General features: G+C 48.7%; 1 protein-coding gene across 1 annotated transcript; it reads right to left on the minus strand.

The window, feature by feature from the left end:
- Window positions 1-2,527: 2,527 nt before the first annotated feature.
- Window positions 2,528-25,031, minus strand: ALOX5AP (arachidonate 5-lipoxygenase activating protein). The gene is made up of 5 exons (XM_036917311.2): window positions 24,867-25,031; window positions 17,817-17,916; window positions 12,504-12,574; window positions 9,107-9,188; window positions 2,528-2,993 (listed from the first exon to the last, which is right to left on the minus strand). Exons 1-5 carry the CDS (start codon window positions 24,934-24,936, stop codon window positions 2,831-2,833), a joined length of 486 nt encoding a protein of 161 aa, XP_036773206.1. The 5' UTR covers window positions 24,937-25,031; the 3' UTR covers window positions 2,528-2,830.
- Window positions 25,032-27,585: the final 2,554 nt, after the last annotated feature.

Here is a 27,585-nt window from a genome sequence, read left to right on the forward strand (position 1 = left end):
ATGGGTCTAGAGATTGGAGATGAAAGGTCACCAAAGATGCTCTTGTTTTGGCCATAAAGAAGTTAACTGCCATGTTGTAGAAAAGGTTCATGCGTCAGGGAAGGGGTTTCCAGGAGCTGAGAGTCTTTTTCCTACAACCACAAAAACAAGCCGAGGTCACAGCTCCAGCACCCCTGGATTACAGCCTGGTGAGACCCCGCACAGAGCACCCAGCTCAGCCAGGAGAACTGACGGTCCACGGGAACTGTGAGATGGTAAATGTAGGTGGTTTTAAACCACTACGTTTGTGGGAATTTGTTAGGCAGCAGTAGAAGACTAGCACAACAAAATAACAACTATAATAAATACAGCAACAACAGGTAACAGTAGCATTCAGTATGTACTATGTGCTAAACATTTTCAATTGCTTTATGTCATTATTCTTCACAACCACCCCATACATTTGACACTATTCATATCCCAATTTGATACGTACAAACGCTGTGGCTTCAGGATAAGTCACAGAATGGAGGATGTGATGGAGCGGGGAGTCAGCCCAGGCCTGGAACCCTGAAGAGAGAGCTGGGGTGCCAGGTGATGCTGCCCCCGCTAGAGGAGTGCCTGTGCGAGTCCTGCACCTGTGACCCTCTTCTTCATAATTAGGAAGCCCGCTCTACCCCGCATCTTACCCCCTTAGTCACGGCCCCAGCTCTCGCATCCAGGCCTCTGATGGGCCATCACTCCACTTCCTCTCCTCGTGCTCTAAGGTCCCGTGGTCAGTGTGGACAGCATAGCCTCTGGGAGCTAAGGTGTCTACAGGCTCCCCTGGGCATATGCTGGCCTAGACCATGCTCAGAGTGCCCAACCTTAGGGTTTTCCCAGGACCATCCCGGTGAAAGCCCTACCTCCCAGGAAACCCCTCAGGCCCCGGCAAACTGGGATGATGGATCACCCTGCTGCCCTCCAAACCCCAGGCCTGGGCTGAGGTAGGCCGAGGGACCACTGTGCCCTGCAGCTTGCCGTGAGCTTTCCTGTCACCAGAAAGGAGGAAGTGCCTGCTGGGATATCAGTCTTGCTCTCTACAGACGACTAATTTCAAGAGCAACTCTACTAAAGCACTTGGGGCCAGGTAACTCCTGCTGGCTGGGGTCTGGCAGGGAAAGTCCGGGCAGGACTTCAGTCTGGACCATCAGGCAGGCCTAGGGAGCCTGGTCCCATGAGCCCTTTCCCTGGAATTGAGAGATCCACTGGCCTTGAGCATCACACATGAAGCACATTGGTCCAGACATCACATAGGACAGACTCCACATTTCTCTCCACTCTGCTCCCCAAGCAGGCAACCCAGGGAAAGCTGGAGGCAGTTTGGGCCCTGGATTAATCTCATCCTTCCTAGAATTGGGACCATAATGAGACTCAGCTGGGGGTAAAGTCACCTCAATTTCTTAATTTGTCCTCAGTCCTGATGAGACACCCTTATAGAAACTGGTTTCTCTCTGTTGGGTAGCCTGGGCTCTTGGTCACACCCAGCTATCTTCCAAGTTGTGCTCTTTGTGCCAACGGACACCAGGTATGACAGTGGTCGGACCAGTACAAAACTGTCCACAATATAGGAAATGGCTGAACATACATATTTTACTAACTACTGCCAGCCAGTGATTCACGAATTCATTCATTCATTTGTTCATTTGTTCGAACAATATTTGGGAGCACCTACAATGGGCCCAGCATTGGCCTAGTCTCTGACACTGAGATACAGCACATTTTAAACTGAATGACCTGATAAGTGCTGTGCTGGGCATGATGCTAGAACCTAAAGACACCATCCTAAGCCTCACAGGGTGTGTGTGGAGGTGTGTACACAGTCAGTGAAAGATTCTTAAAGAAGTCTGTTTTCTATAGGAAGGATAGTGTATGTATTTTTTTTGCATTTGTCCAGAATTTATCTTATTAAATCTGTTGAAAAAAAAACACAGCTTAATCTCAAAAAACTCACAACAACTGTCCCTTATATCACTTCACAGGACATTTTGTTTCAATTCCTAAATGGTTTCATCTGGTGTTTACTATGGGCCAGTTTCTGAGCTTAGCACAGGAAAGCAAAATAAATAGGACATTAGGGATAGTCAAGAACCGAAGGTTTAGTGAGGATGGGCAACACATACATACAAATATCTTCACATTGGAAGAGTAGCTTGCTGTGGTGAGACGTGCATAGGGTGCTGTGGGGGTCAGAGGGCAACATGCACCAAGCTGGAGGGAGGAAAGATGGCTGGAAAAAAGCAATGCTTCGCTTGTGTCTCTCCTGTTTCTTTGTTTAGTGGGGTTTATTTGCTCATTAAGAAATTTCAAATACAAATAAAAGAGTAAAACCTCCCCAAAATCTCTTCACCCAGAGAGAATCACAGTTGACATTTTGGTGAATACCCTTCCCGGGCTATGTGTGTGTGTGTGTAGTGTATTTTTTATTATCATAATTTAGGTAGAGGAAAATAAACTAGCTGTTCAACTGTAGCAACATACCCACAAAACACTCAGCCACCAGCCTAAGACATGTCTCTGCATTTTATTTTAGGAAAACATAAATCTGCTCACAAGATGTCTTCAGAGAGCAGGATGAGTCAAGGAAGACCTGAATGGGTCTGAATAACCAATCTGGGGCCAGTGCCATTTTCAAGGGCTGGAGCTGAAACACAGTTATTTTCTTCCAGGAAAAGCAAGGTTAACTCCAGCTGGAAAGCCCAGCTGGTCATTAGCTTTGCAGCTAAGAGGAGCTGCGTCTCTTACAGGGTTGAGTTATGATGACTTCGGGTATTGATTAGATGAGGGCACTGGCCCCACAGTCAGCAGAGAGCTAGGGAATGAGGAGCAGAGGGGAGATGGTGGTGGTTATTGTCTTTATGTAGTTTTCAAAGTCACTTCCGAAAAGGAGGATGAGGTAATAGTTGAGTATACCAGCAAGGGACATGAGGAACAGGAACAGGATGATGCGTTTTCCAAATATGTAGCCAGGTGTGCTGGAAAAGAAAGAAAGAAATGCTGTGGAAGCGGCATAGAGGACGCAATGTAACAAAAAAATGTCACTTGGAGCTACATGGGGTTTGAGTTATAGCTCCTTTTACTCAAGAATGCTCCTTACTTCACGTGAGGGATGGAAGTGTCTGAGCTTTTATTAGTCACCGCACGTATTTCAAAACCCAGCTAAGAGAGCCCAGGCCTCAAAACCCACCGTGGCCAGCGCGCGGCTGTCTGGGTCCTCTGCCCTCCTGACTTCCTTCCGAACTCCCGTTCCCTGGCGGCCTGAAGATGGCGTTCTGCCCGGGGATCAGCGCCCCATCCACTCTTTCAGACCCTCTCTTCAGCTGCTCCTTTCCGGGAGCGCCTCTGTGAACCATGTGGGCTGCCATGTATAATGCGGCACTTAATGACATGGGCGATGGTTCAGTGAAACAATAACGCTGGTGGCATTAAAAAGGGGGCTTTGGCATCTATTGGAGGTGCAATCTATTCTTCTGAGGCTGCCTGGGACTAGCTCACATTCACACTAATGAGAGCTGGGCCCCCAGCAATGGAAGATAGGCCCTTACATGTTAAGCGAATGGAGGGAGAGAGACTTTTAGCGGATTCCTATCTTCCCCTCAAAGGCTCTAAACCCTAAGCTGCTTAGGCACATGGTCAGCTGGGGTCTGGAGGCACCGCCCAGCGATATGTGACTGCCTGATTGTGCACAGCAGCAGCCATCCCTGCTTCCTCCGCCGTCTGCGGTCCTTCTGTGACCTCTGTGCCTGCGTCCATCTAGCGTGTCTGAAAGTCCAACCAAATGACTCCTTAAGGCTGTTAGTAAAGACTGTGGTGAGGGGACTCTGGTAATCAGAACTGCTCAAAAAAAGAGCCAACTCAGCTAAACATGTGAATGACGCTGCTGAACCTGTTTCTTACTATAATTGGAGAGAGCAGATCTGGGCATCCCTGGGTTCGACATTAGAAATGGTATCTTTCTGAAAAGGACCCCAAAGGTTCATAATGAGACTCATACTTTTCCTATGTCAAGAGCTTGAAAATCATTCAGCACTTGAGCATCAACCTCTTCGCTACTCAAAGTGTGGTCCAGGGACCAGCAGCGTTGGCATCCACTGGGAGCTTGTTAGAAATGGAGTATCTCAGGTTCCTCCTAAGATGTCCTGAATCAGAATCTGCATTTTGACCAGCCTCCTCTGTGACTCACAGCCCACTGAAGCCGAGACTGTCCCCGCCCTTGGCCAGCTGTATTCTCTCTCTCGGTTCCCTGTTCACAGTCATGCTCATGAAGTGAGACACTGTCTCTTTATTCGGGGACCTAAAGAGAAAGTTACGGGCTGGACTGTTCCCCCAAATTCATTTGTTGAAGCCTTAAGCCCCAGGACCGCAGAATGGGACTGTATTTGAAGATGGGGTCTTTAAATAGGTGATTAAGGTTCAGCCACGTCACGAGGGTGGACCGTGACTCAGCACGACTGGTGTCCTTACAGGAAGAGGAGGTTTGGACACAGATATGCGCAGAGGGACAACTGGTGACAGTGGCGACCTACAAGCCAAGGAGAGAGGCCACGGAAGACAACAGGGCTGCCAACTCCCTGATCTTGGACTTCTGGCCTCCAGAACTGCGAGACAGTCAATTTCTGCTATTTAAGCCACCCCGACTGTGGCATTTTGTATGGTGGCCCAAGCAGACAAATACGGAGTTACCTGCTCATGCCGATAAGGAAGTGACTAAAAACTAAAGGAGTCAGCGTAAGGGATATTTTCTAGCTAGAGAACAGAGGGTTCAGAGAAGTTAAACTGTGAAAAGTCAAATACTGTGGTGGCTCAGATTTATCACATGAACGAGGCCACCATATGCTCATTACAGAAACAAGAAAAAGTGATTTGCAAAGCTGTTTCAGAACGTGCCTGAGATAAACCCGTGGTGAAGAATGGAGTGGCAGTGCCTCCTGATGAAATAGCAGTGTTCTTGAATCTGGGCTAGGTTTTTAAAGGTCTCAAGACATATGGCCCTGAAAGGAGACAGGTCTCTGGTGCTCAAACTCTTCGGGGGCCATGCAGAGGGTGTGGATGGCAAGAACTCACCACATGCCCATCCCGTGCAGGGCTAAGTGTGAATGGGGGTCCCGGCCCGGCACCGCATTAGCTGCAGTTTGAAGTCTCTCAAGCTCAGAGACGGGCAACCCCCTGGAAGCTGGGTGTGTGTGCACATGTGAAGAGCCCACCGCAGGCTCAGGCAAAACGCACAACAGGAAGTCAGGCAGAGCACAGGGGGAAGAGGGAGGGGCCTCCGCGGGGCACAGGCTGTATAAGTAGACGGAAAATCAAGATATTTATTGCCTCTAAAAGCTGATGGATAGTTCTCGCTAAATGAGGTGGGAAGAGTCAGAATTAAATTATTAAATTTCTATAAGGAACAGGCGTTTTATAGCTATGAGTTCATCTCATTCTCAGAATTACTCTGTGAGGCATCATTAACCTGTTTTCCAGGTGGGGAAACAGACCAGGCAGAATGACTCGCCTAAGGTCCCACAGCCAGGGAGAGGCAGAGCGGGGATTCAACCCCGTCTGTGTGAGGCAAGAGTCCTATTCTGTCCCCGATTTCCTGAGGACCCCTCCAGATTTTGGAGACTAGGTTTGGTTATTCATTCCGAAGCAAACATGTTCTCCACACACAGCATAAAACCTACACGAAAATATGAAAGAGGCATTATGCCAAGCAATTCCCACCTCCAGGGTGCCTAAACCTTCTAGGAAGAGTGGCTGTGGTGTGAGAAAGGTGGACCCAGCTATGGAGAGATTCAAGTCCCTGCCCCAGCGCACTGCGGTGTCACCCACCCTCCCTGTCTCACACAAAGATGTACACAAAATGTGGGTAGAAAAGGAAAATGTTATAATCTCTCCTGGCTTTAAAATTCTCATCTTTTCAATAAGGAAATGCCACTTTAAATATGGTAACTTCAAGAAGGAATAAAAATTGTAAGGTCCATAGAGCGGGATATCATTCCTTTGTGCCCCCATGTACCTCCAATAAATCTGGCCCTCCACACTTTTTGTTGAATGAATGAATCATTTTCAGAAAAGAGGCATGAGCCACTTTCAGTGATTCCCAGGCTCTGTGTGTATCACAATCACCCAAATACGGTGTTAAAGTGCAGATTCCTGGGCCTCCACCCCAGAGATTCTGATTCTGTAAGTCCAAGGTAGGCTCAGGAATCTGTATTTTTAGTAAACACCCCAGGTGATTCTGGAACAACTGGTTGGTAAGTTTCACTTCAGAAACAGCAGAATTGATACCCATAATACTTGCCGAGGGGTCCCCAAAGGACCCTCTAACTCTGGTGAAGGAACCTCATGGTCCACACCGGTGGGGAGCCATGACTGTAAAATATGGACTCTAAGGGAAAATGACTGTGAGGGATCAGTCCTTTCGAAAATCGTGCCCATTATTATTTCTGTCAGTTGAATATTTTTGGTCTTGCACCATGCCCCTTACCCTCAGAGATCCCCAGGTCTCCTTGAGGACAAGAGCTTATCATTATCTTCTCAGCAACTGACACAGTCGCTGGCTCAGGGCAGGTGGTCAATAAGTGAATGAGTGAATGAGCTGTGAGCCAGATGAAGAGCAGGTGGAATCAGGTAACTGGGGTTCACTGGCCCCAAGAGCTGCCAATCTTTGCCCCTCTGCCATTTGGCTGAGAACTTCGAACTGCAAAGAGGAATTTAGTGGGAGCTGCAACAGGGGTACTGGGTTCTGAGGGACAAGGAGAACAGCCTGGTGCCAGCTGGTGGATGTAGGTGATATAAGGCAAACGGTCTTGTAATGCAATGCCACCTGCCTTTGAGCTGGGGCCTGATAGTAGCTTAGAATGAAGGGGGAAGAAACTAAGATTCCTCCTTAACTTTCAGCCATGTAGGTAAGGATGTTATAGACAGCCTAATCAGGACAGCGGGGAAGAGGTCAGGAGTAAGATGTAGGATGTAGGACTGAGAATAGGAGCCGTGAACTTCCAGGGGCTGTATAGGAGGCAGCTGCCAAATCCCTAAAGGGAGATGCTCTGGTGGGGGAGATGCGACAAGGAAGGCCTCGCCTCCCCACTGGGCCAAAATGACGCTGCCATTCCTGAAGTGGGCAGGGTCAGAGCAGCTTCTGGGGAGGAGCCAAAGATGATCTAGAACCCAAGAGAGGACTTCCTGGGGAAGGATCTCACTGAGCAGTGTGTCCCTCCATTGGAGAGGCCACGAAATAAAGCAGATCCCAAAGGCATTAGGGCACTAAAGCATCTGCAGAGTCAGAGTGTGACACGGCCCAGGGACGGAGGGCAGGTAGATAAAAGAGGGGAGTCTGCAATGGAAGAGGGTATTAGCAGGTAGTTTCTAGAAGGCAGAATTGGAAATCCCCTTGGACCCAGCCACAGAGGCCCGCAGGCTTCGTCTTCCTCAGGCTGTACCTGGACCTAGATTAGGATCAGATATTTCATCTAGTATGTATCATTTGTATTGATGACAACTGCTAAGATCTCTGTGTTAGAAAGTATCGTGAGGCCGTGTTTGATCACAGCAGGGAAGCGCACCTAAAATCCAGGATTGATTGGTAATGAAATGATTAGGAGAGGTGGGGAGGGTTTGCAACCAGCACACACAGTGGGTAAAGGGGCTGGCGAGGTGTTACAACCACTTAATGGGGGAGACCAGGCAAGGATATGAGGTTAGGCAGTTTACATTTCAATGAGGTCCAGAGAAACCGAATAATTTTAAGATTTTAAGCCTATACCCTTGTGTTTAGGTCTGCCACCTCTGTTCATTCCCTAGCAGTGATTACCTTTAAAATGAAAAGGGCCTGTGGGTAAATGGGCACCGTTTGTCATGTTCCATAGATTGTCTTAATATTAAAGCAACTTCAAGATCTCAGGCAAGTGGTGACAGATGGAGAGCAGAGGGACTAGGCCGGGTCCCAGGGACGTGGGGAAGGGCGGCGGGGATGCCCAGGGGGCCGCCCTGAGAGCTCAGATGCCCTACTTCATTGACAGACACTTTGACCCCCTCAACTCTACGACAGGCAATCTCCTGGGGCACATAGAGGCTTTCCGGGATACAAGAGAACAAAAAATATCATTCAGGACCGTGTTGATAAGGTAAGAGAGATAATGGAATTGTGGTTTTAGAGGAGAAATAAGAAAGCCGCTGAGGAAGAATGAGGAAGAGATGAGCATGGGAAAGAGGTGCTGGAGGAAGGGCCATTTTTCTCCAGCTGCAGATCACCTTTGAGCCCCCCAAGTCACTGAGCACAGGCTACCCAGAGGCAGTGCTTTCCCTGCCAGCCTCCTGGGATGTCACTGTCCTTGTCACGGCTGCAGGACGCCACAGAGAAGGGATGGGAAACTAGACATGGGAGAAAACATGGTGGGGAAGGTGGGGTCGGTCTCCCAGAACACATGCCTACCCCTCGGAGCCCTTCTGCCTATTAGGAATTCTGATCTCTAAGGAGCTGGTGGCATACTGGAACTTGAACATTTCTTCTGTGAGTATCATCATTTCTCTTACTAAAATCCAGGTATAGTGAATATATAACCATTGCCCTGGGACTTTCTGTCAGGCAACATCTATAAGCAATGCAGTGGTGCCTCTGTTCACTGTCTCCATCCTCTGCATGCTTTGGCATCTTATTTGCTCTTTCTGCTGGTCCCTGATGCTCTGTTACTCAAGAGAACTTACCAAGGTGCAAGCTTTAGTTCCCATTTCTCTAGGCAAACAATGAAATGCTTCACTCACTGGAGGCCTTGAGAAGCCAGACACAGGAAGTCATTCAAACCCCAGAGGGTGTGGGGCTGTAAAGAATATCCAGCACACAGTGTTAAGGCATCTGTTGTGAGCCTGACACTATGTGGAGGAATTTTTTTGATGGGAAAACTAGTCAAGTCCCCCAGCTGTGTTTTCAGAGCCTGCAAAATTCAGGGAGTAAAGGGTGAGGGATCCTAGTTGCCTTTGCCCTCCTCCCTCAGGGATCCCCCAGAGCCTTCAGTGCTAGGCAGAATATTTGTGAATTAACACTCTTGCTGCCAAAAAGCATAACTTACACCAAGGCTCTTACACAGTCCCAGCAGCCTACCTCTGAGTCCTCTCTCCCAGGTAGCCCACGAAGTACTTTTGCCTCACGAACAGGTACATGAGTCCAGCAAAGGCAGCAGGAACTAGTGGAGAAAGGGAAACACCTGTGTTAGTTTTGTAGCGGCCAAAACATGCTAACACAATGTTAATACAGTTCTCACACAACTAATGTTGCCACAGTACCTAGCAGAGGCCTTAGGTTTTGACAGTCAGGGCTGATGTGAACCTCAGCCAAAAGCCTCGGACTGAAGAAACCTTGAGAACTTTGATAGTAGTAATGTTACTTTATATCAGCATTGTGGGACAGTTTTCAAAGTATTTCATATCCATCATCTCATCTGGACCCTTTCCACATGACCATTATCACCTTTTCTATCTCCAGACATGGCAACTTAGATTCAAGGGGTCAAGGAGCTTGTATAAGACTGTCAGGTTGTGTGTGTGTGTGTGTGTGTGTGTGTGTGTGTGTGTGTGTGTGTGTGTGTGTGTGTGTGTGTGTGTGTGTGTGGTTGGGGGTGGTGAGGAGCTGGACTTGAACCCTGAGCCCGGCTCTGAGGCCAGTTCTCTTAAAAGCACACCCTTCACCTCTGGGCTTCCAGGCAGTGCAATGCCCAACCTTTTCTGAACAATTGCCACTATTCAGAAATGCTCTCTAGGAAAGGAAATTCTCTTGGAATGGGCCTGAGCAGCGCCCAGATGACCCTATGGAGTCCTGAACACTTGGAACTGAGAGTTAGAAAACCCACCCCACCAGGATTATAACCTGGAGCTAATGCTTAACTCATTGGACCTCTAGACAAAGGGCTTATGAGAGCTTCCTCCCTATCAATAACCATGAGGGTGAAATAGGGGCATGGGTATAAAAGCACATTGAAAGCCTCTCAGCACCGTTCAAATGCCAAATTAATCGTCTTGACCAGCACTTTGTATATATTGGGCACCACCCCAAGCACTTTGAGTCCTGGGGGCTCCAAGCCTCCCAGCCACCTGGTAAGGAGCACATCACTGTGACCATTTGACAGATGAGGACACTTAGGTTCAAGGAAGTCAGTGAGCCCAGAGTTACCTCCCAGACCAAAAGACCCACGAGGAGAGCCATCTTTAGCTATCCATCATCTCTGCGCCTGGCGTAGCTCCTGCCATGCACTGGCTTTCAAAAACTATTTGTCAGATAAATGAAGAAAGGTCAGATAAGTGGGCCATGCAAGAGGCGGACTTTGAAACCACGTCTGTCTGATTTCAAACAGACCACCACCAGGACCATCAATAACAGCATGTATTGGGTTCCTATTTTAAGCTAAACTATAGGAAAGTGCCATGTTTGTGGGTCACAAGCAGTCAGATATCAGCAGTCTCATATCAGCAGGTTCAATCTGATGCACATCAGGCATTGTGTCAGGGGCTTTATCACCTTGTCTCAATCATCCTGTGAACACTATTATTCCTGTTTACAAATGAGGAAACTGAGGCTTAGGAAAGTTGAGTAACAGCCCAGTGTCATGACACCAGCAGTGAGTGTCCCGTGAACTGCCTCCAGTCCGTCAGTTGCCCAAACCCATGTTCTTTCCCCAACTTCACTTTGCTTCCCAAAATGCTGTTATAAGACAGATTAGAAATCAAAGCTCTGCAGAAACTGCCAGTGAGGCTCACCCTACTCTCTGAAAGTCACAGACTTATCACAAGTCATCACTTGTCCTGGACAAAGTTTTTCCTGGTCTGTCCCAGCCGGGGGGCTCTACATTGTGGTGCATCCTTTATTCCATGGGAACGGAACTGAACATGAGCTGATAGGAATTAGGGGTGGAAAACTGCTGCCCTGTTTGCCCTCATGCAGGGAATGGCATTGTGCCTCTTGTGTGGCTCTGGGCTGCTTGCAAAGCAGGGGGCGCAGAGTGGGTTCAAGTCTGGGCTCCAAAATTCTGGAGTTTAAGCAAACCACTTGTCCCTCTGATGCTTGGACTCCCGCTCTGTAAAGTAAAAGGTTTGGGCTGCCATGATCCCTGAGGTTCCTCCCAGCTAAAAGCTTTTCCGATCTCTTGTATTCACAAGAAATGACAATCATCAAACAAGGTTTGCTGACACTTCTGTCCCCTGGCAATGTCAGTGCCTGTTTTGGCAGGAAATGCAAAGTCCCAGGGCTCTGAACCACCTCAGACTCCCTTTGTATTAACCTAGCTAGAACAACCCTACAATGCATCTCTATCAAGGATCATCTCAGACATAAAAGGAATCATAACTCCTGGCATGAGAGCAGTTCGACTTGATTTTTCAAGTTATGCCAAACATGTTTCTCATTTAACTAAGGAGAGAAATTGGAAAATAAAGAGGCCTACTGACAGCCTTGTGGAGCACAGGAGGAGGCCACGTGGCATCCCTGCCGTGGCGTCTGCTGCCGGCTCTCACCTCCGTTCTCCTCACTGCACCTTACTTGTCCTCAGCAATCATTCATCCATTCTCTTATTTCCTGCCGTTCATCTCGCCAGCTGCTGTATGCTTCACCATCTCTTTATATTTACTACTACTGCAAATCCAGGCACAGGGCTGGTCACATAGTAGGTGCTCAATGTGTATGTATTACATGACTGAATAGTAAAGGGATACTTGTGAAAAATCCAGTATTTAGCCCAAAAAATCTGGGCTCTTCTGGCTATTATTCACCAGCTGAGTGAACCAAAGTCTCCTGCAAGATAATAAAGGAAATAATATGCACTCTACCTACTATATAAAGTGAGAGAATATGAGAAGAATTTAATATTTCATCAGAAGACGCTAGCGGCTTTTTCTTATGCACCTTGCTGAGCCACGGTGTGGACGCTGGCCAGGTCATGCCAAGCCTCCCCCCGACATGGGGCCCATCTCCAAAGGGGACCGGAGATATGACTCTGATTGCCATTTAATTTTAAATCAAATCTAGGAGTAACTTGCTGAAGTCAAGACTGTGGGCTGCTGATAACCCAGGGAAGGCTGGAGACCTGGAATCCAGCCTGTGGCTCTGTACGCACACGCCCAAAGGACTGTCAGGCTGGAAGCTTACTAGCAAAAGGGCCGAGTGACAGCCAGCCCGGAACAGACCCCTCAGGCACTCTCATGTATAATGCCCTTGTATCTGAGCTGACACTGCTTAAGGATTCTGAGTCACATTTCACTTTAAACCTCCCTTGTCAGCACAGCCTCTCTGAACCAGCCGCCAGGGAGCAAGCATCAGCAATGCATTATCACACCAGCTCCGCACAGGCACCGAGCGCGCGCCTGAAACATGCCCTCCCGAGGGTCTCATCTCTCCAGGGCTTTACGGATCGGAGCTGGAGGTCAGGCAAAGTCTTTTCAACAAAAAACCTTTGCTTGAACCTCCTCAAGACGCACCTTTCAGAAAGAGAACACAGGGAAGCCTGAGTTACCTTGGCTGCAGAGTAACCCTGCACTCCAGAGCACCACGAGGAAAGTGGGGTAGGCGTCGACACAGTTTTGGCTATAGAAGAAATAAGAAGAAAAATCAGAAAATGTGTTATCGCAGTGTAGGCTGAAAATCACCTGAAACCCCAAACTAATAATCACTAGTGTACAGGGGCAGGAGCCCCATTCACAATTCCATTTACAGCTACCAGATAAGATGCAGCCGCCCCGTGGCACATCACCCAGACCGTGGTGTAAAGCAAACACCTGGTCAGAATCCACTTACTCTCTTCCTCAGTGAAGCCGATCGGAGACTTGGTTTCTTTGTAGATTCGCTTTGGCAGTGTTCCCGCCCCTGGCTGTGCCAAACACTTCTTAGAAGTGAAAAGTGAGCCACACAGACAGCAGGGCTGCGGTGGCAGTCAGGGCGGGGGTGTGGGGGGAAAAGAACCCAATTAAGGGAACCTTTATGCCAGAACCACCAGCCAGGCTGAGGAAGGGAAGGTGAGCTTTGTCCAGTCAAGAAACCAGGGTCGATTCTGAAATTCTCATGCTCAGAAAGTTATCTTGAATAAATGGGTCCCAATGTGATAACTGTAGCAGCTACTGAACACGATCATTATGTCCACTGTTGTACGTTATTAGAGGCACAGAACTGCAGCCCTGGGACTGAGAATGTGATCTGTTTCCTCGTTCAAGAAAACTGGAGGGAACATTCTTTTTATTTAGCTGAATAACATTCTGTGTCTGGTGGGATCTAATATCTGATGCTCCAACCATTTGAAAATCTATTAATACCAAAGATCTCCCCTGCTTCCTCCTTGTTATCAGGCTTCTGTTTTTGTTTGTTTGTTTTTAAGTCATGGTTCTGTCTAGGTGGTGCAGAATTTTTGAAAATTCTTGATTGTCCAAGGGATTTGCTCCTTAGGAAGAACTGTCTAGTGATTTGACATTGCATCAGTTATTCCATCTCAAGTCACCTTGGTCCCTAATGAAACACGGTCTGTCTGGAATTGAGCGAAGTTCTCCCAGCTTTAAAAGAATGGGCCGCTTCTCTGGATTTCCAGAATATGCCCAGAGTCCTGCCCCTCACCCTGACTCAAGCCAGTCCCTTTTCCATCCAGGACCTCTGACATGTCTTCCACCTGAAGCTTCATGCCTTTATGCCCTCCTTGAGAGAGGGCTGCTGCTGGGCTGAATTCAAGATTTGGGCAATGACATGGCTGCCTCTTGCATGAAGGCTGGTGGCTGCTCACGTGGTTGTTAAAGTCACAGAGCGTGGCTCCAGTGCTGAGTCTGTGTGAGCTTACTGGCTGTGTGAACGCAGGTGCATTTCTTAGCCTTACTGAGCCTCACTGTTCTTATGCAGAAGGGGTGAGTGGAGACGTCAGTAATTACCTCCCTGGACTGTTGTGAGAATAAAATAAGATAAAGTGGTGCCCGGCTCACAGTACACGGGCAGTAAACGGTGGCTCTTATTGCTCCAATGTTTTCCTTCTTATGACCCCCAGTGGAAACATCTTTCCCTCTAACAAATTGTTATTATTCCAAATTTTCTTTTGTGGAGAGTTTCATGCCATTTTTTCAGCAAGGCAAAACCGACAAACCCATTTCAGCTCTCATCTCTCGAAGCCTAACTACGAGCTGCTCAGCAGATCTCAGGACAATTCACTGTGCTATGTTCAATTCAGTGCAGGACACTATCAATGTTTTTATGGAGAAAAGGACTCGTTGCTATTTCCCCTTTCTCTCCACCTTTGGCAATGAGATACAGGAGCACTTAAATTCATGTTTTGTTAGTCTGGGTTACTTTTAAATAAATAAACATCACTAATAATGGTAATAGTGTCAATCCTAATCAATAAAATCAATGTAGATCTCTCACCTTCAAATTATTTGACAAGTCACTCTACTTGGAAGTCAGTCTAGAGTGGATTCTGAGAGATGCAGGGGAGACAGGACATTAGGTAGCATCTCCCAAAATGCATTTTGTGAAACACAAAACCCTTGCTATGCTCTGAAAAAAAAAAAAAGAAGGAGGGAGTCTGTAGTTAGAAACGACCTCCCCTTCTTGGAGAATCACAGAGTCCCTTAGTACGTTAAAGTTTCTCAAAAGTCTTGCTGTACAGAACTTGTTCTTCCCTGTAATACCTATTAGCAGCCCACGACCTTGTTATCTCTGGGACACATGCTAGAAAATTATATATCTCCAGAGATCCCTCTTCCCTCTGCAGCCTGGGCTCACCTGTGTTCAAGGGAAGCATCAAAGGCCAGTTACCTGACTTTTCTCCAAAAATCAAGGAGTCACTGCGCTAGCTGTGCTCATCAGCTGGAAACGGGGCTTTGAACTGTATTTTATACACATGGACAGAGAATCAAGGTCATGATTCCTTTTATCTCTCAAACCCTGACTCAGCCCTGCCCTGGTGGGAGATGGGTGGGTGGACAGACCATTAACCACAGCCAGGTCTGAGCTGATGGGGCACACCTGGCTGCAATGTCTGTTTACCAACTGCCTCCAAATCTCAAACTGTCCATATCATCAACAATCATATTTTATGCTGAAAAATATGCATCAGGCTTTTCAATCCACTGGCATCATTTATCTTTTACGCTCATCTTCTTTTATAGCTACAATCTCTAAACATTTAGGATCTCACACCCCATCGACCAAAAGTTTTGATCACCAACCCTGTGATGGGTGTATTTATGCATAAATTACATCCACATACCACTCTCAACCTGTATATTAAAAATAAGTAAAGCTTAATTTTTTATATTTTATGTAGCAAGCTTAAATACACATTCTTGCAACCCCATGGCTTACCCCTCTTTGGTGCTTAGGAGACTCCTGGAGACACTATCTCTGGAGATGACTTACTACCAAACTAACACATAAGCACCTTCCCGGGGGCTTCCTGCCAGAGGCAAGCAGCCTGGGGGCCATGGCTTTAGCCAGCATTTTGCTGCACTGATTTCTCAGCCCCTTCTACAAACCACCACAGGCTCACATGCAGGTCTGTTAGGTGGGTCGGGGAGGAAGTGGTCTTTGTTGCAGACCCATAGCAATGTCTGGGCAGCCTTCATCTTACAGAAAATTCTCCTTTTTCTCCCCTTACTCCCCACCTTCCTGCAGCTCTCTCCCCACCCCGCATCCTCCTTTCCCTCCTAAGGAGGTTAAGAGGTAAAGACACGTGGATTTGGGGAGCTGGGCTGCAGCGCCCACACAGTGGGGACCTCCAGGCAGCAGCGATTGCTCACCACTCTCCTCTAGTTCCTTCTTCCCTCAGGAACCCCAGGCCACTGCAGAACTGGCAAACCATCCTACCAGTGACGCAGGGCAGCCACCACCGAATGACACTTCTGCAATTTGGAGACTGGCAGCAGGGGCCAGGTGCAAGCACAGGGGCTTCTGAGAAGCAGAGCTAGTTTACTCCTGGGGGAAAGCAGCAGAAACTAGACAGCCCGGCCTGCTCCACTCTTTCTTCACTGCTGGCAAGACACAAACGTGACACTTCTCACAAGTACAGTGAAGTTCCACTGCATGGCCCAGCCACCCTGCCTGACTTCTCCAAAATGCATGAGCTGAGTTCCTAAGAACTCAGTAATCTGGATGGAAAGAAGCTTCTCTTTCCAAACTAATAGAACAGGATTAATGCTTTCTTTGGATTCCATTTTCAGAGAGGTTTTGACGTCGCCCCTGATCAAAGACACCTTCTTTGCACCTTTTGCACATGGATGTGTCTGAGGGGTACCCTCACATCTCCCCTGAAAATGGCACAGAGAAGTTGATGGCCCCCTACATACTTTCCCTGGCCTCCTTTAAGTGTAAATGTCTAAAATGATTTAAATCACAGCTTTCAACTCCTTCAATAGATTCTGAGAATTAATATGCTAAAGGTCCAAATGTTAAAATAGGAGGAATCAGCGGAGGATTTCCTTGAGGTTAGAACTGCCAGAATAATGCTCTGCGGCAGCACTTAGCATGAGAGAGAGGTCCCCGCACAGGAGGGGCTGGCAGGAGGGAGGGGGTCTCCATCGTGCACTCTGCAGGGGCTGTGAGCCCTCAGGAGCGGCCTGAAGTACAGGGCCCCAGAGGTCCGGGGGCCGGGGAACCAGCCTGCTCGGCCTCACAAATGTGTCCATGCATGGGGCACACGGTCCACGCAGCAATTTAGAAGCTGAGGGAGAAAAAGGGCCTGCGATGAGAAACAGCAATGACAAGAGCTGGGGCTCCCGTCCTCCCCGTACCTTGTTTACAAAATAAAAAGACCCAGATGAGGAAAAGGACTGAAGAGAAAGCATGTTGGTGAGTGTGATGAAGGCCTGAGCAGCTGAAAGCCCTCGAAGTCAGTTTAATTCACGGGAGGTGAATCGTTTGTCTTTTGTGAGCCCTGAATGTGAGTCCTTCCCCTGAGCTGCCCTCACAGAGCCGGCCGAGGACCGAGGCCCTGATGCTTCTGCAGGCATCCTTTTTCATGCTGTTCTTGCCATTCTAAGAGGACTTTTCCCAGGTGGCCATGACTGCCGCTTTGGAAGGTATCTCCAGGGACATCCTAGTCTCGCCAAGACCACAGGCCGGCTCCTGAGCTAGCTCGTCTCCCAAGGCTTCCTTTCCGACAGGCCTGTGGTCACAGGTACAGAGAAGCAGGCAAACAGGCCACTGGCTGAACCGTCTATTTAAACACATTCTGCATAAATGAGAAATGAGTGTTGGAATAACATCGTTCAAATCTGCATCCCAAACGGCATCCATCTCCTTCACTACGCTGTTCAGTTGTTTTCAAATAGGCTTTTTTATGCAAAAGTAAAGAATGAGCAATCGCACAATTCCTCCATTCTTTCTGTTCTCATTCTGGTTGCTCAAGGAGGCCATGAAATGTCCTGGAGGCCCCTCGGACTTCCACTGAGGGGGCGCCAGGGGGAGGGGGGCAGTTGCCATCATGCCTGCCTATTGCTCCTGAAGCCCGCTGAGGAGTGGGGCTGGGTTTTGGGGGAGTCCCTCTGGGCTAGCCCCACAGGAAACTGGTCGGCCCCATGAGTCCATGACCGGCTCAGAGGTTTCTGGAGCAAGAAGGAGCTGTGGGGATCACGCCAACCCCACCCCAAATCCCTGCTTCCTGTCTTTAACTACAAGCACTTATGTGATGAAGGGTGTCCACAAAACCCCCGGGGGGGAGGGGGGTAAGCCTCCGCTGGGAACTCGCCTCCCTGCCATTCTGAAGGTTGGTCCAGACTGCCATGTGACCTTGAGGGTGGGGCGGCCCCGTGCCCACGCCCCAGCTCTGTTAGGCAGCAATGTCAGGGTTTGGACTCACTTGGCAGTGTAGACCCGCTCAAAGGCAAGCGTCCCCGTCCTCTGGAAGCTTCGCCCATTCTGGGTCCTGCTTTCATGCTCCACCTTGTGGGCAAAGAACCCTGGCGGAGGGAAAGGTAGGGTTACAATGGTCACTTTCATGCGCCTGTTGCCCCATTATTTTGCTAGAATGCAAAATGTGCCCTTGACTTACCCTCCAAACAGCCCTAAAAGTGCTCCAGGAAATGTCATTTAGCAAAACTTTACTCCGCAGCTACCCCCTACTAATCCCTGCATTAGGTGGTGGCGGTGCAGTGGTGAACAAGACACGATCCCCGCTTTCAAGGATCTTACAGTCGAAGGAAACAGACAAAGTGAAATGGAAGTCACCCCTTCGTGCTTCGTGCTAAGATGAGACTTGGTGAGAACGAGGAGCCCTCGAGGATCAAAGGAGCAACTTAATTCACTATCTGGGTCACAGAAGGATCCCTAGAGGGAGGGACATCTAGGGAAAATCTGCAGAGCAAGTAAGAATTACCCAAGCAGATGAAGGGACGGGGAACAACAGAGGAGGTCACTCCTTCCGGTGGAACGGAATATGCAAGGGTCCAGAGTCAAGAACCGTGTTTGGTTCAGTATGTCCAGCTAATGATGGGGATACGGGGAGTGTGAAGTGGAACCCTGACGACTTGCAAGTGAGGCCAGAGGTAGATGGTGAATTGTTCTCTCAGTGACATTTATCTTGATCACTTGCCAGGCACTTAGCTTGCATCTGAGAACAAACACACAAAAAGCCTCGGCCGGAGAAGCTTACGATCCGGCAAGAAGAGGAGGAGATAGAGCAGACCCAGTAAACAAAACACAGGAATTAAATTTATATGGTGCACTGAGCTGTGGACAAAGGGAAAGCAGACCGTGGTAAGAGGCCATTTGAAGTGCTCAGAGGGTGGACAGAGTGAGCCTGAATGAGAAAGGAAAAGCAGGCCAAGGCTTCAGGACGATGATCACCGAGAAGTGCCCACTGGACTCGGCAGTGTGGCTGTGACCTTGCTGAGAGCCGCAGGAAGAAACACAGATTTTATTTCCATCTTGAGAGCGACAAGGTCATTGGCAGGCATAAGCTGGGGAACGGCAAAGGCAGGAAGCCTCTCTAGCCCGGTGCGGTGAGTGTTTAGAGGGATCAGGCCACGATGCAGGGAAGACAGGAGGGACTAATTAAGGAGATGGCTGTGGGATGGAAGAGGTGCCGAGGGGCCGGAACCCAGAGGGTCTGTCCACCGACTGGACGGTGGGGGTGGGGGATGAAGGTCTCCCTCCCCTCCCCTCCCCTCCTACTTTATTCCTATTTCTAGCATGAAAAGAGGGAAAGTGAGAGAGTCAGGGATCCACCCCAGGGCTCCATCAGCTTCATAGAGCCTCCCCCAAAAGGGAAGGATGCCTTATCCACTCTGTATGTGAATAAAAGCCTTTCATGGTTTTCTTTATGGCAAACGCACATCCCTTCACTAAGAATGTGCCCATTTTGAATTCAGCTACAGGGCTGGCCTGTGTGAAGCCCTCCTGGCACACGGGTAGGTGCTTGATGAACCTGCCCCCGTTAGGCTTTGCCCCAACTCTGAGAAGTGGGCAATGCTGTCCCCACTCGGTAGTCAAGGACACTGCAGCTCAGGGAGGTTAAATTAACTTTCTCAGCGTCACTCTGGCTGGGAGCGGTGGAGCCGGGGGTGCGAACCCAGCCGGGCATATGAGGACTTTTTTTCCACTTATCATCACACTGAAGCTCGCTGCAGAGCTTCCATCAGCTATACAGGGTTTCAGTACACATCTGTCCATTCTGAATGTCTCTTCTTACCACAGACTATGCTAGAAAATTCTGATCATTGCTTTTCCAGAACCCAGGATGACAGCTCTTGCCTCTGAACATGCAGCCAGGGACAGTGTCGAGAAAGTCCGAGGTGATTCCTGCAAAGGGCATACAACTTGGCTGTACTTCTCGAGTCTGCCCTCCTACTTCCTCTCCCAGCTTAAGGAAACACACCCCTTCCTCTTTCCCAAGGCTCACCCTCTACCTGTGACCTTGACCCCATTTCTGCTGCCTCTCTGGGTTTTCCTTTCATCAGTGTCTTCCCCATTTCCTGAACTTGAGTCTCATTTTCTCTCCTCTTTATCCCAGAAACAAATTCAGATCTCTCCTACCCATAAAACAAAGCAAGCCTATGCAGTCCAGTAGTCACTACAGTCCACTATCCGGCCTTCTCAGCTACACTTGAGAGAATGGCGACACCTCCGCCCACTCCTCACTGCTATCCTCAGCTACGTTACAGAAACTATATATGCAAAGACCGATGAGATATTTATCTTGGCTAGCTACCAACATTAGGCCAACCCCAAGGAGGAGACAGAGACAGAGACAGAGACAGAGCAGAGATGCAAACCGTTACTGAGAATCAGGCGCACTCCAGCCGCTGCTGGCTACTTTACCTACGTTATTGCATGCAGTGGCTTCAACATGTGGCAGTTATTCATAACTCCTCATCTCAGTTGAAACTGAGGTTCCAGAAGTTAAAAAGCTTTCTCAGAATCACATAAAGAGATCTTTAGATTTTAGTTACCCACAAAGTTAATATGAGCCTGCAGTGTGTTACAAGTTCTCAAAACAAATAGCTCATCAATGACTCGTTTTCATAGAATCGGTGCTGGATCTCAAGAACGGGTTCCCTGCACAGAAAACACCCATCTGCATCTTAGAAAGAACATCGTGAGCTGGGGTGGGGGTCGGGGGATGGCCCAACGACAAGGGAGTCTGGAACCAAATCATGTGAGAAATGAGCTGCTGAAGAAGCCATGTTACAGCAGACTTGGTATATACAGGAGATATTTCACAGAGTGCAAGGATTAAATAAAATAATATTATGTCCAGGACAAAGCACGTGCTTGATAGAAAGCAAACTCTCAATACACCCAACAAGAGGAAAGGTAAACTATGGAAAGCAGTATGGAGGTTCCTCAACAAACCAAAAATTGAAACACCATATGACCCAGTAATTCTACTTCTAGGAATTTACCTGAAGAAAACAAAATCTCTGATTCGAAAAGATGTATGCACCCCCATGTTTATTGCCACACTATTTTTAGTAGCCAAAATATGGAAACAAGCCATGTCCATCAATAGATGAATGAATGAAGGAAGAAGGGGTACATAATGGAACATTATTCAGCCATAAAAAACAAAGAAATCTTGCCATTTGCAACAATATGGTATTTTGCCAAATGAGATAAGACAAGTGGAGAAAGACAAATACCATATGATTTTACTTATATGTGGAACCTAAAAACAACAAAACAGCAATAGACTCACAGACACTGCAGTGACTGGGTTACCATGGAGGAGGGGTTGGGGTACATGGGTGGGTGGGTGAAATAGGTAAAGGGAATAAAGTGGCACAAAATCTCCACTATAATATAAATTAGTCACAGGGATGAAAGCACAGCATAGAGAATGCAGTCAATAGTTCTGTGACATCTTTCTGTGTTGACAGGAGCTACATTAGTTGGCGTGAGCATCTAATAATGTTGAATTACTATGCTGTGCACTTGAAACCAATATAATATTGTATATCAAGTACACCTCGATAAAGAAACATACCAAAGAAAGAGGAAAGGCGGGCTCAGTGTGTTATGAGCTCTCCATCATCAGAGTGTGCAGTTGAGGGTGGCGTGAAGAAGATTTCTGTTTCAGGGGCTTCATGAGTCCGTGATCTTGTTTCTAGGGCCCATCAAACTCCCCGCTGGGCTGTTAGGCCTTCCGTATGGCATCCGTGAGATTCATGGTGAGTGTGTGTTGGGGTGGGCATGGCAGGGATGGCATGGTAAGGGGCGTGCTCACTACCAGCTGTATATCCCTCCTACCACAATTCCCACCATCCCTGACTGCACATCCCTGCCTGCATGGCCATGTGTCTTGCTTCTTGTCTACACAGTAAGATGAGAGTTGAGAAGGCCGCCTCTCTTAGAGGAGAAAGGATGATGCTAACGCCCACCACCTTCCCCTGCAACCATCAGGACTGCGGGCACAGCCCTCCTGCTGAAGCAAACCTTTCCTCTGCCATCACCATTCAGTGCCCCTCCCCTTGGCACACACCCCCCTCCTAAACTAATGAGCTAGGCTGCCTGTGGAAGTCACTTTCTCCAAATCTGTGTTTCCCAGGTTTGCTTCATGTCAAAGCTGCTGGTCATTCTGTCAGGGGAAGCTGGAGACCCTCTAGATACCATTCATAGGGAAATGCATCTGTCTGTAATCCCTGGAAAACCAGGCTTCGGTAGTTCTGGTCCAGAGTTCTTAGAACAATGTGTTTTACACTTGTTCTGCATTTTGCAGGATCAAACTGGAAGAGGGCCACAAGTTTAAAGATCTTGATGACTAAAGAATATTTGAGAGGCAGAGGAGGAAGTGCCGCCAGGTGGGCTGGGCTCTGGCCTCTGCCAGGCAGTGTCCTTAAACACAGAGCCGTGGACACATCACAGATGCATATAGACTGGACCTGCTTGTCTTGGGATAAAGGCAAACTGTGCAGTGCCTGGCAACAGCACGTAGATATTTCTTACAACTAACAGAAAGGGTAGAAAGGCTTTTGTGGGGGGCAGAGGGAGAAAAGCACAGTTTTTGCATATTTTCTGAGCTCTGTGAGGTAGGTCTGTGCTGCAACACTGAGGTGCATTAGAAATGCAAAGAGATGCTCTGAACTGTACACTTGGACCGTTGTGTTTGCCTAAAAACTCACAGTGAAACAGGAGTGTTATCTCCCAAGTCGTTTTCGTTTTTCTTGTTGTCCTTAACATTTAAAAGTGACAAGCTCTCTCACCCAGTCCTGTCAGCAGCACGCGGGAGCCCAGGTCCCCACCTCACCCAGAGGGTCTGCAAGGGCTCCTTCTGTGGCTTCAAAAGAGCAGCAGTTTCTCTCTTCCCCAAGCACAGGGGCCACAGCGTTGTACAAGGTCATTCTGCCCCCACGTTGCCTTAGCTGCTTCCGGGGGCTGGGCAGGAACAGAGGCCGTATGGGATCTGCCCAGCACAGAACTCTCCAGCCCAAAACAGTAGCTCCATGAGGGTCCATACTTGTATCTGCCCTGCCAGGAAGCCTCCATCCCATTCAACAGTTGGGGAAACTGCACAGCCACTATGTCATCATCAATCTTAAATGGCCTGTCAAAAGCCAAGGCTTTTAGACTGGAGTTGTGAAGGCTCAGACATTTGACCATTTATAACCCCTTCTCCCACCATATACCAAAGCAGATTTACTCTCATCTGCCAGAAATCTTTAAAAATCTCACCATCCACCTCAAGTCTACTCAGGGTTCGCCATGTCACTACAGAAAGCTCAGGACGCACTTGACAGACCAAGGCCAGGTCCTGGAGCTCTCAGATAGGAGAGAGGCAGAGAGGGTTTTCCCATCAGGAGACACTGCAGCCTCCCCGACTCAACCTGAGCTCTCAGAATGCACTGCAGCCTTCTAGCTGAGCTCAGCCGCCTTGGCAAAGGCAGGTAAGAGGGAGCGGTTCCGGTGGCCACTGACTCTCGGTGCTACATTGATGCTTGTAGGGGAAAAGCTGGAGGGGAGACGCCTCACGGAGCTGAGCAAGCACTGCCCACCCACCCATGCAACTGCCTCACAGAGACTGCGGCGGTCATTGCAGGCTTCCTGCTTTCCTTTCCTGCCCACCTTTCCCCCCTAACCTTTCCTGTCCTGGGAGGCAGGAACCACAGCTGTCTTTCACTGTTACATCCCCATGTACCCAGGACACCGCCCAGCCCAGCACAAGGTCCCTGTAAGTGCACGCAGGTCACATAAATGAATCCCTTGCTTATTTACAAGACCAGGGAGCCCCGCCATGGTACCTGCATGAACTCGCAATGACTGGAAGCAGTGGCAGCCTGAACCACCCAATTGTTCCCTCTCTGAGCTGCAACTGTATTGGGCATGATTTAGTCTGAAAATGTCCGGGTCAAAAAGCTACCAAGTGTTGCTCCATATAAGGAAACATACTCAGAGAATGCAGGGCTGGACCTCTCTGGTGTGGGGAGGTCGGGGGGAAAGCTTACTTGGTGCCCAGAGGCTAATCACCAGACTCTGTCCAGATTCCAGTTGGGGGGAACATATCAGAATATCCCACATTGATTAGATGCTCAAATTTCCAAAGTGTGACAGTGTGTGAACCTTCAGTCATTGACCACTAAGTCACAGCAGCTGCCCTTAGCCGTCACTCTGCTTTCTGTATCTGAATAAACTGTAAAGACAAAGCCCCTGGAGAGACTTATAAAAAGAGTCTGAGGCAGCCCTAACTCAGGACTTGAAAGAGAGCTCCACACAGTCTTGTCTTTTTCAGATCTGGTTACCTTGCTTGGTTTTTTAAGTGACAGCAGGGTTAATGGAAAGGCAGACCCCAAACAAGCATATCTTTCTATATATACAATTATATAATGCATTTGAAAAATGCTTAAAAAATTATACATTGCTAGAGAAAGGGGAAGTTTTACAAAGAACATGTTTCTTCAAAAGAAAAAAAAAAAAGGAATACGGAGGTAAAACAATGATAAGATGAGTTCCTCCCCACACCCTCCCCCAAATTCATGTTTAGCCTACAGGTGAAGGTAAACTTGGGTGCACTGAAGTCAGCCCAGCTGGGCTAACTGAACATCGAGGTGTCTGCGTAATCGTATATCTTGCTTTCGCTCTCCAGGCTTCTTGCCTTCCACCCAGTCTCTGGCCTAGTAATTAACAGTTAAAATGCTGATCGCAAACACTTCGGCGAGGACTTTTGTGAAACCTCCAAGTTGCTGCCCTGACTCCACCCGTGTGATTAATCATCAGCATTAAAGGGAGACAAAGACCAGGAGAAGGCAAATTCCCAAGTTCACACAGAAATGCACACACCCCTCCACATTCAAGCAAAAGGCAACACATGCAGATGAGGGAAATGAGCGTGCACGCAGACCGTGCGGGCCTGGCTCTCACACGACTTGTGAACAAAATCTACCTCTGTGCTCCCCCTCCGAGCAAGGGGCTTCCTTACCATTCTGGACCACGCTGATGAGGGTGATGATGGCCAACAGGACAATACTGCCCAGCGTTTCCTGGTCCATGTTTGCCTCAGGCTGCCCAGCGAGGACGGCTCCAGCTCCGGGCGCTCCAGCTCGCACTCTGTAGGAAGGGGAAGTCGGGGCTGCACTTCGCCTTTCATCACTAGAATTTCCGATGTACAGCACAATTACACAGCGCCTTCTTCTCCTTTGCCTTCTTCTTTTTTGTGCTTAGACACCAAAGTGCCCTGGCTCAGGGTGGCCTGCCAAGGGAAGCAGGGCTCGGGACAGGAGCAGGAGGAGAAGATAAATGAAACTTGTGTTTTATTTATATTGCAGCCAAAATACCTGTGCCCTGAGTACTTCTTCTTCCCTTGAATTCCTAGGAAAAAGGATATTAACATATGCAGCGCCCAGAGTAGCAGCCACATAATAAGGCCTGGATGAATGAATGAGTGAATGATCAGGGAGGACAGCTGGGGTCTCCATTTCTGCAGAAAACAAAGCAGCAAGAGAATTAAAACTAAACCAGAGAATTTAGACATGAGGGTGACAGATGACCCCTAAGGAAACCTTCCAAACAGGAAGTATTGTTAAACACCACCACAGACTGGTCTGGGGTAACTGTTGAGACACAGTCCCTGGAATCTTCTCAACACAAGGCTAAGAGTAGAGAGGAGGTGTAGGAATGGAGCTGCTGGGGACAGCTGGTGGTTGCCTGGCATCTTACAGGACAGCTTCCTCCGTGGAAATGGCAATCCCTGGGGAGTTACAGAGAAAATGCAAGATTCCTGCAAATCTTCATCCCAGATTCAACAACTGTTTGGCAGTGTTTGGAGTTTTTCTCAAAACCTCACATTGAAAAAGAAAGTTGGCCTCCCTGAGGGGTGGCAGCAGGCAGTTGCAGCTTTGTGGGGGTGGCCAGCACGGTGGAGACTCACCTCACACTAGAAGCAGCAGAGCCAGCCTCAGCGTCCCCAGTTCAGCTCAGGGAGAGGGGTCTGGGGAGGCAGCGTTCAGACTTGGGAGCACGGGGGCCAGTAGTAAGCGCCATCCAGTCCCGTCATGACACTCTTGGGTACTGGGACCCTTTCAAAAATGTGGAGTTATTACAAGATTGGCTAGGGGTTCGGCACTGGCAAAATTTGTTATTCACCATAAAAAGATCTTATTTGTACAGGCAGCTGGGTAAGTTTCAGGGAATGCTCAAGTCCCAGCAGACAAGCAGTCTGCCGCCATCAAAAGTTGGTCCTTCTAATACGCATCAAAACTGAGCAGCAACGGGTCAGAAGTGAAGGCCAGTCCCCTTAGAAAGGACTCCAGCTGCAAACAATAGAAACTTAGCTTGAACCACCAGCTGCAAAGAGCAGAGATGTGGTTGGGTCTCGGAGCCAGGAAATTCTCTCTCTCTCTCTCTCAAATGTAGCACTCTCCAGTGGGGTATTCTCTCAATCTCTCTCTTCTGCTCTCACTTTCTCTTAGTTTGTCTTATTCTCTCTGCAGATCACTTTTCACCACACAGAGGAAAATATGCCCAACCTCCAACTCTGGAATTTTTATCACCTGTAAAGTACTGACATCTCTCAAACTTCTTAGGATGACCTCATTGGCCTAGGCTGGTCAGATATTCATTCCTAGGACAACCAGATGGCAGGAAAATGAAAGAATCTGGTAATTTCCATAGTCGTCAGTTATTGAGGGAGATAGTTCCCTAAAGACAGATTGGGGATACCAGCTGGGTATAGACTACCCTGCTGTGACTGTCCACTCCTTGTAATTCCAGATGAAAATGCCCAGTTTTTACACAAGTTTCTCCATCCTACACCTTGATGGTTTTAAAGCACATCCTAATTTGCTCCCTGCTTGGGTGTTTATGGTGTGTACGTGTGTGCCACCATCTGTGGGCATGCACAAAACAGTCAACAGAATCCAACGTGGTCAGCCCAGGATGCCTTGGGAAATCTGGCCAGCTCCTTGGAACACAGGAAACCAGGAAAGGGCCGCCTCTTCTGCCTGTTTCACAAGCCTCCGTGTGCCCCACAGAAGTGGGGGTGCCAGCCATCTCCTCTTCAGAAGGCCAAGATGCTGGCCGGAGTTGTGCAGCTGGGCCCCCCGCGCGGTGGGACACCACAGCAGCTGCCGTGGGCCCCCCATAGGCAGAGAGCACGTGCCGGTGGAGCGCGTCCATTGCGCCCAGCAAGAGCGCCAGAACAGTCAGCGAGATGGCCATTAAATTACGGCGCGCACATTAAGATTCTGGCTGCAGCCACAGAGGAACACTTACCAGAGGTGAAGCCTCTAGAAATGCCATTCATCTCAATAGAGAGCTGCTGAGACAAAACAAAAAGACGAGGGCGCGGGAAGCAGGGGAGGGGGGCGCAGCGCCCCATTGGATTCCGGTTCCCAACCAGAAGGCCCCCAGCCATGCACCGGGCAGGGCCCCCAGCTCCCAGCTGCTGCGTCCTCGTACCTGGCTTGTGCACTTGCTCAACACAGTCCTCTGGGGACAAATGATTCCTTCCGTTGCTCAAAGATGAAATGGAGGTTCAGAGGGCTTAAACCACGTGTCCAAGGACACACGTGTAGTAAGGAGCACAACCCGAATTCAAACCCAGGCCTGACCAGCTTCAAAGTCCGGGTTTTCAGGCAGCCCAGTGCTGCTTCTGGAATAGTTTTCAGAACTTGGGACCCCCTGGCCCTTCCACATTGGTG

Source organism: Manis pentadactyla, chromosome 2, assembly GCF_030020395.1.
Source record: "Manis pentadactyla isolate mManPen7 chromosome 2, mManPen7.hap1, whole genome shotgun sequence".
Lineage (NCBI taxonomy): Eukaryota > Metazoa > Chordata > Mammalia > Pholidota > Manidae > Manis > Manis pentadactyla.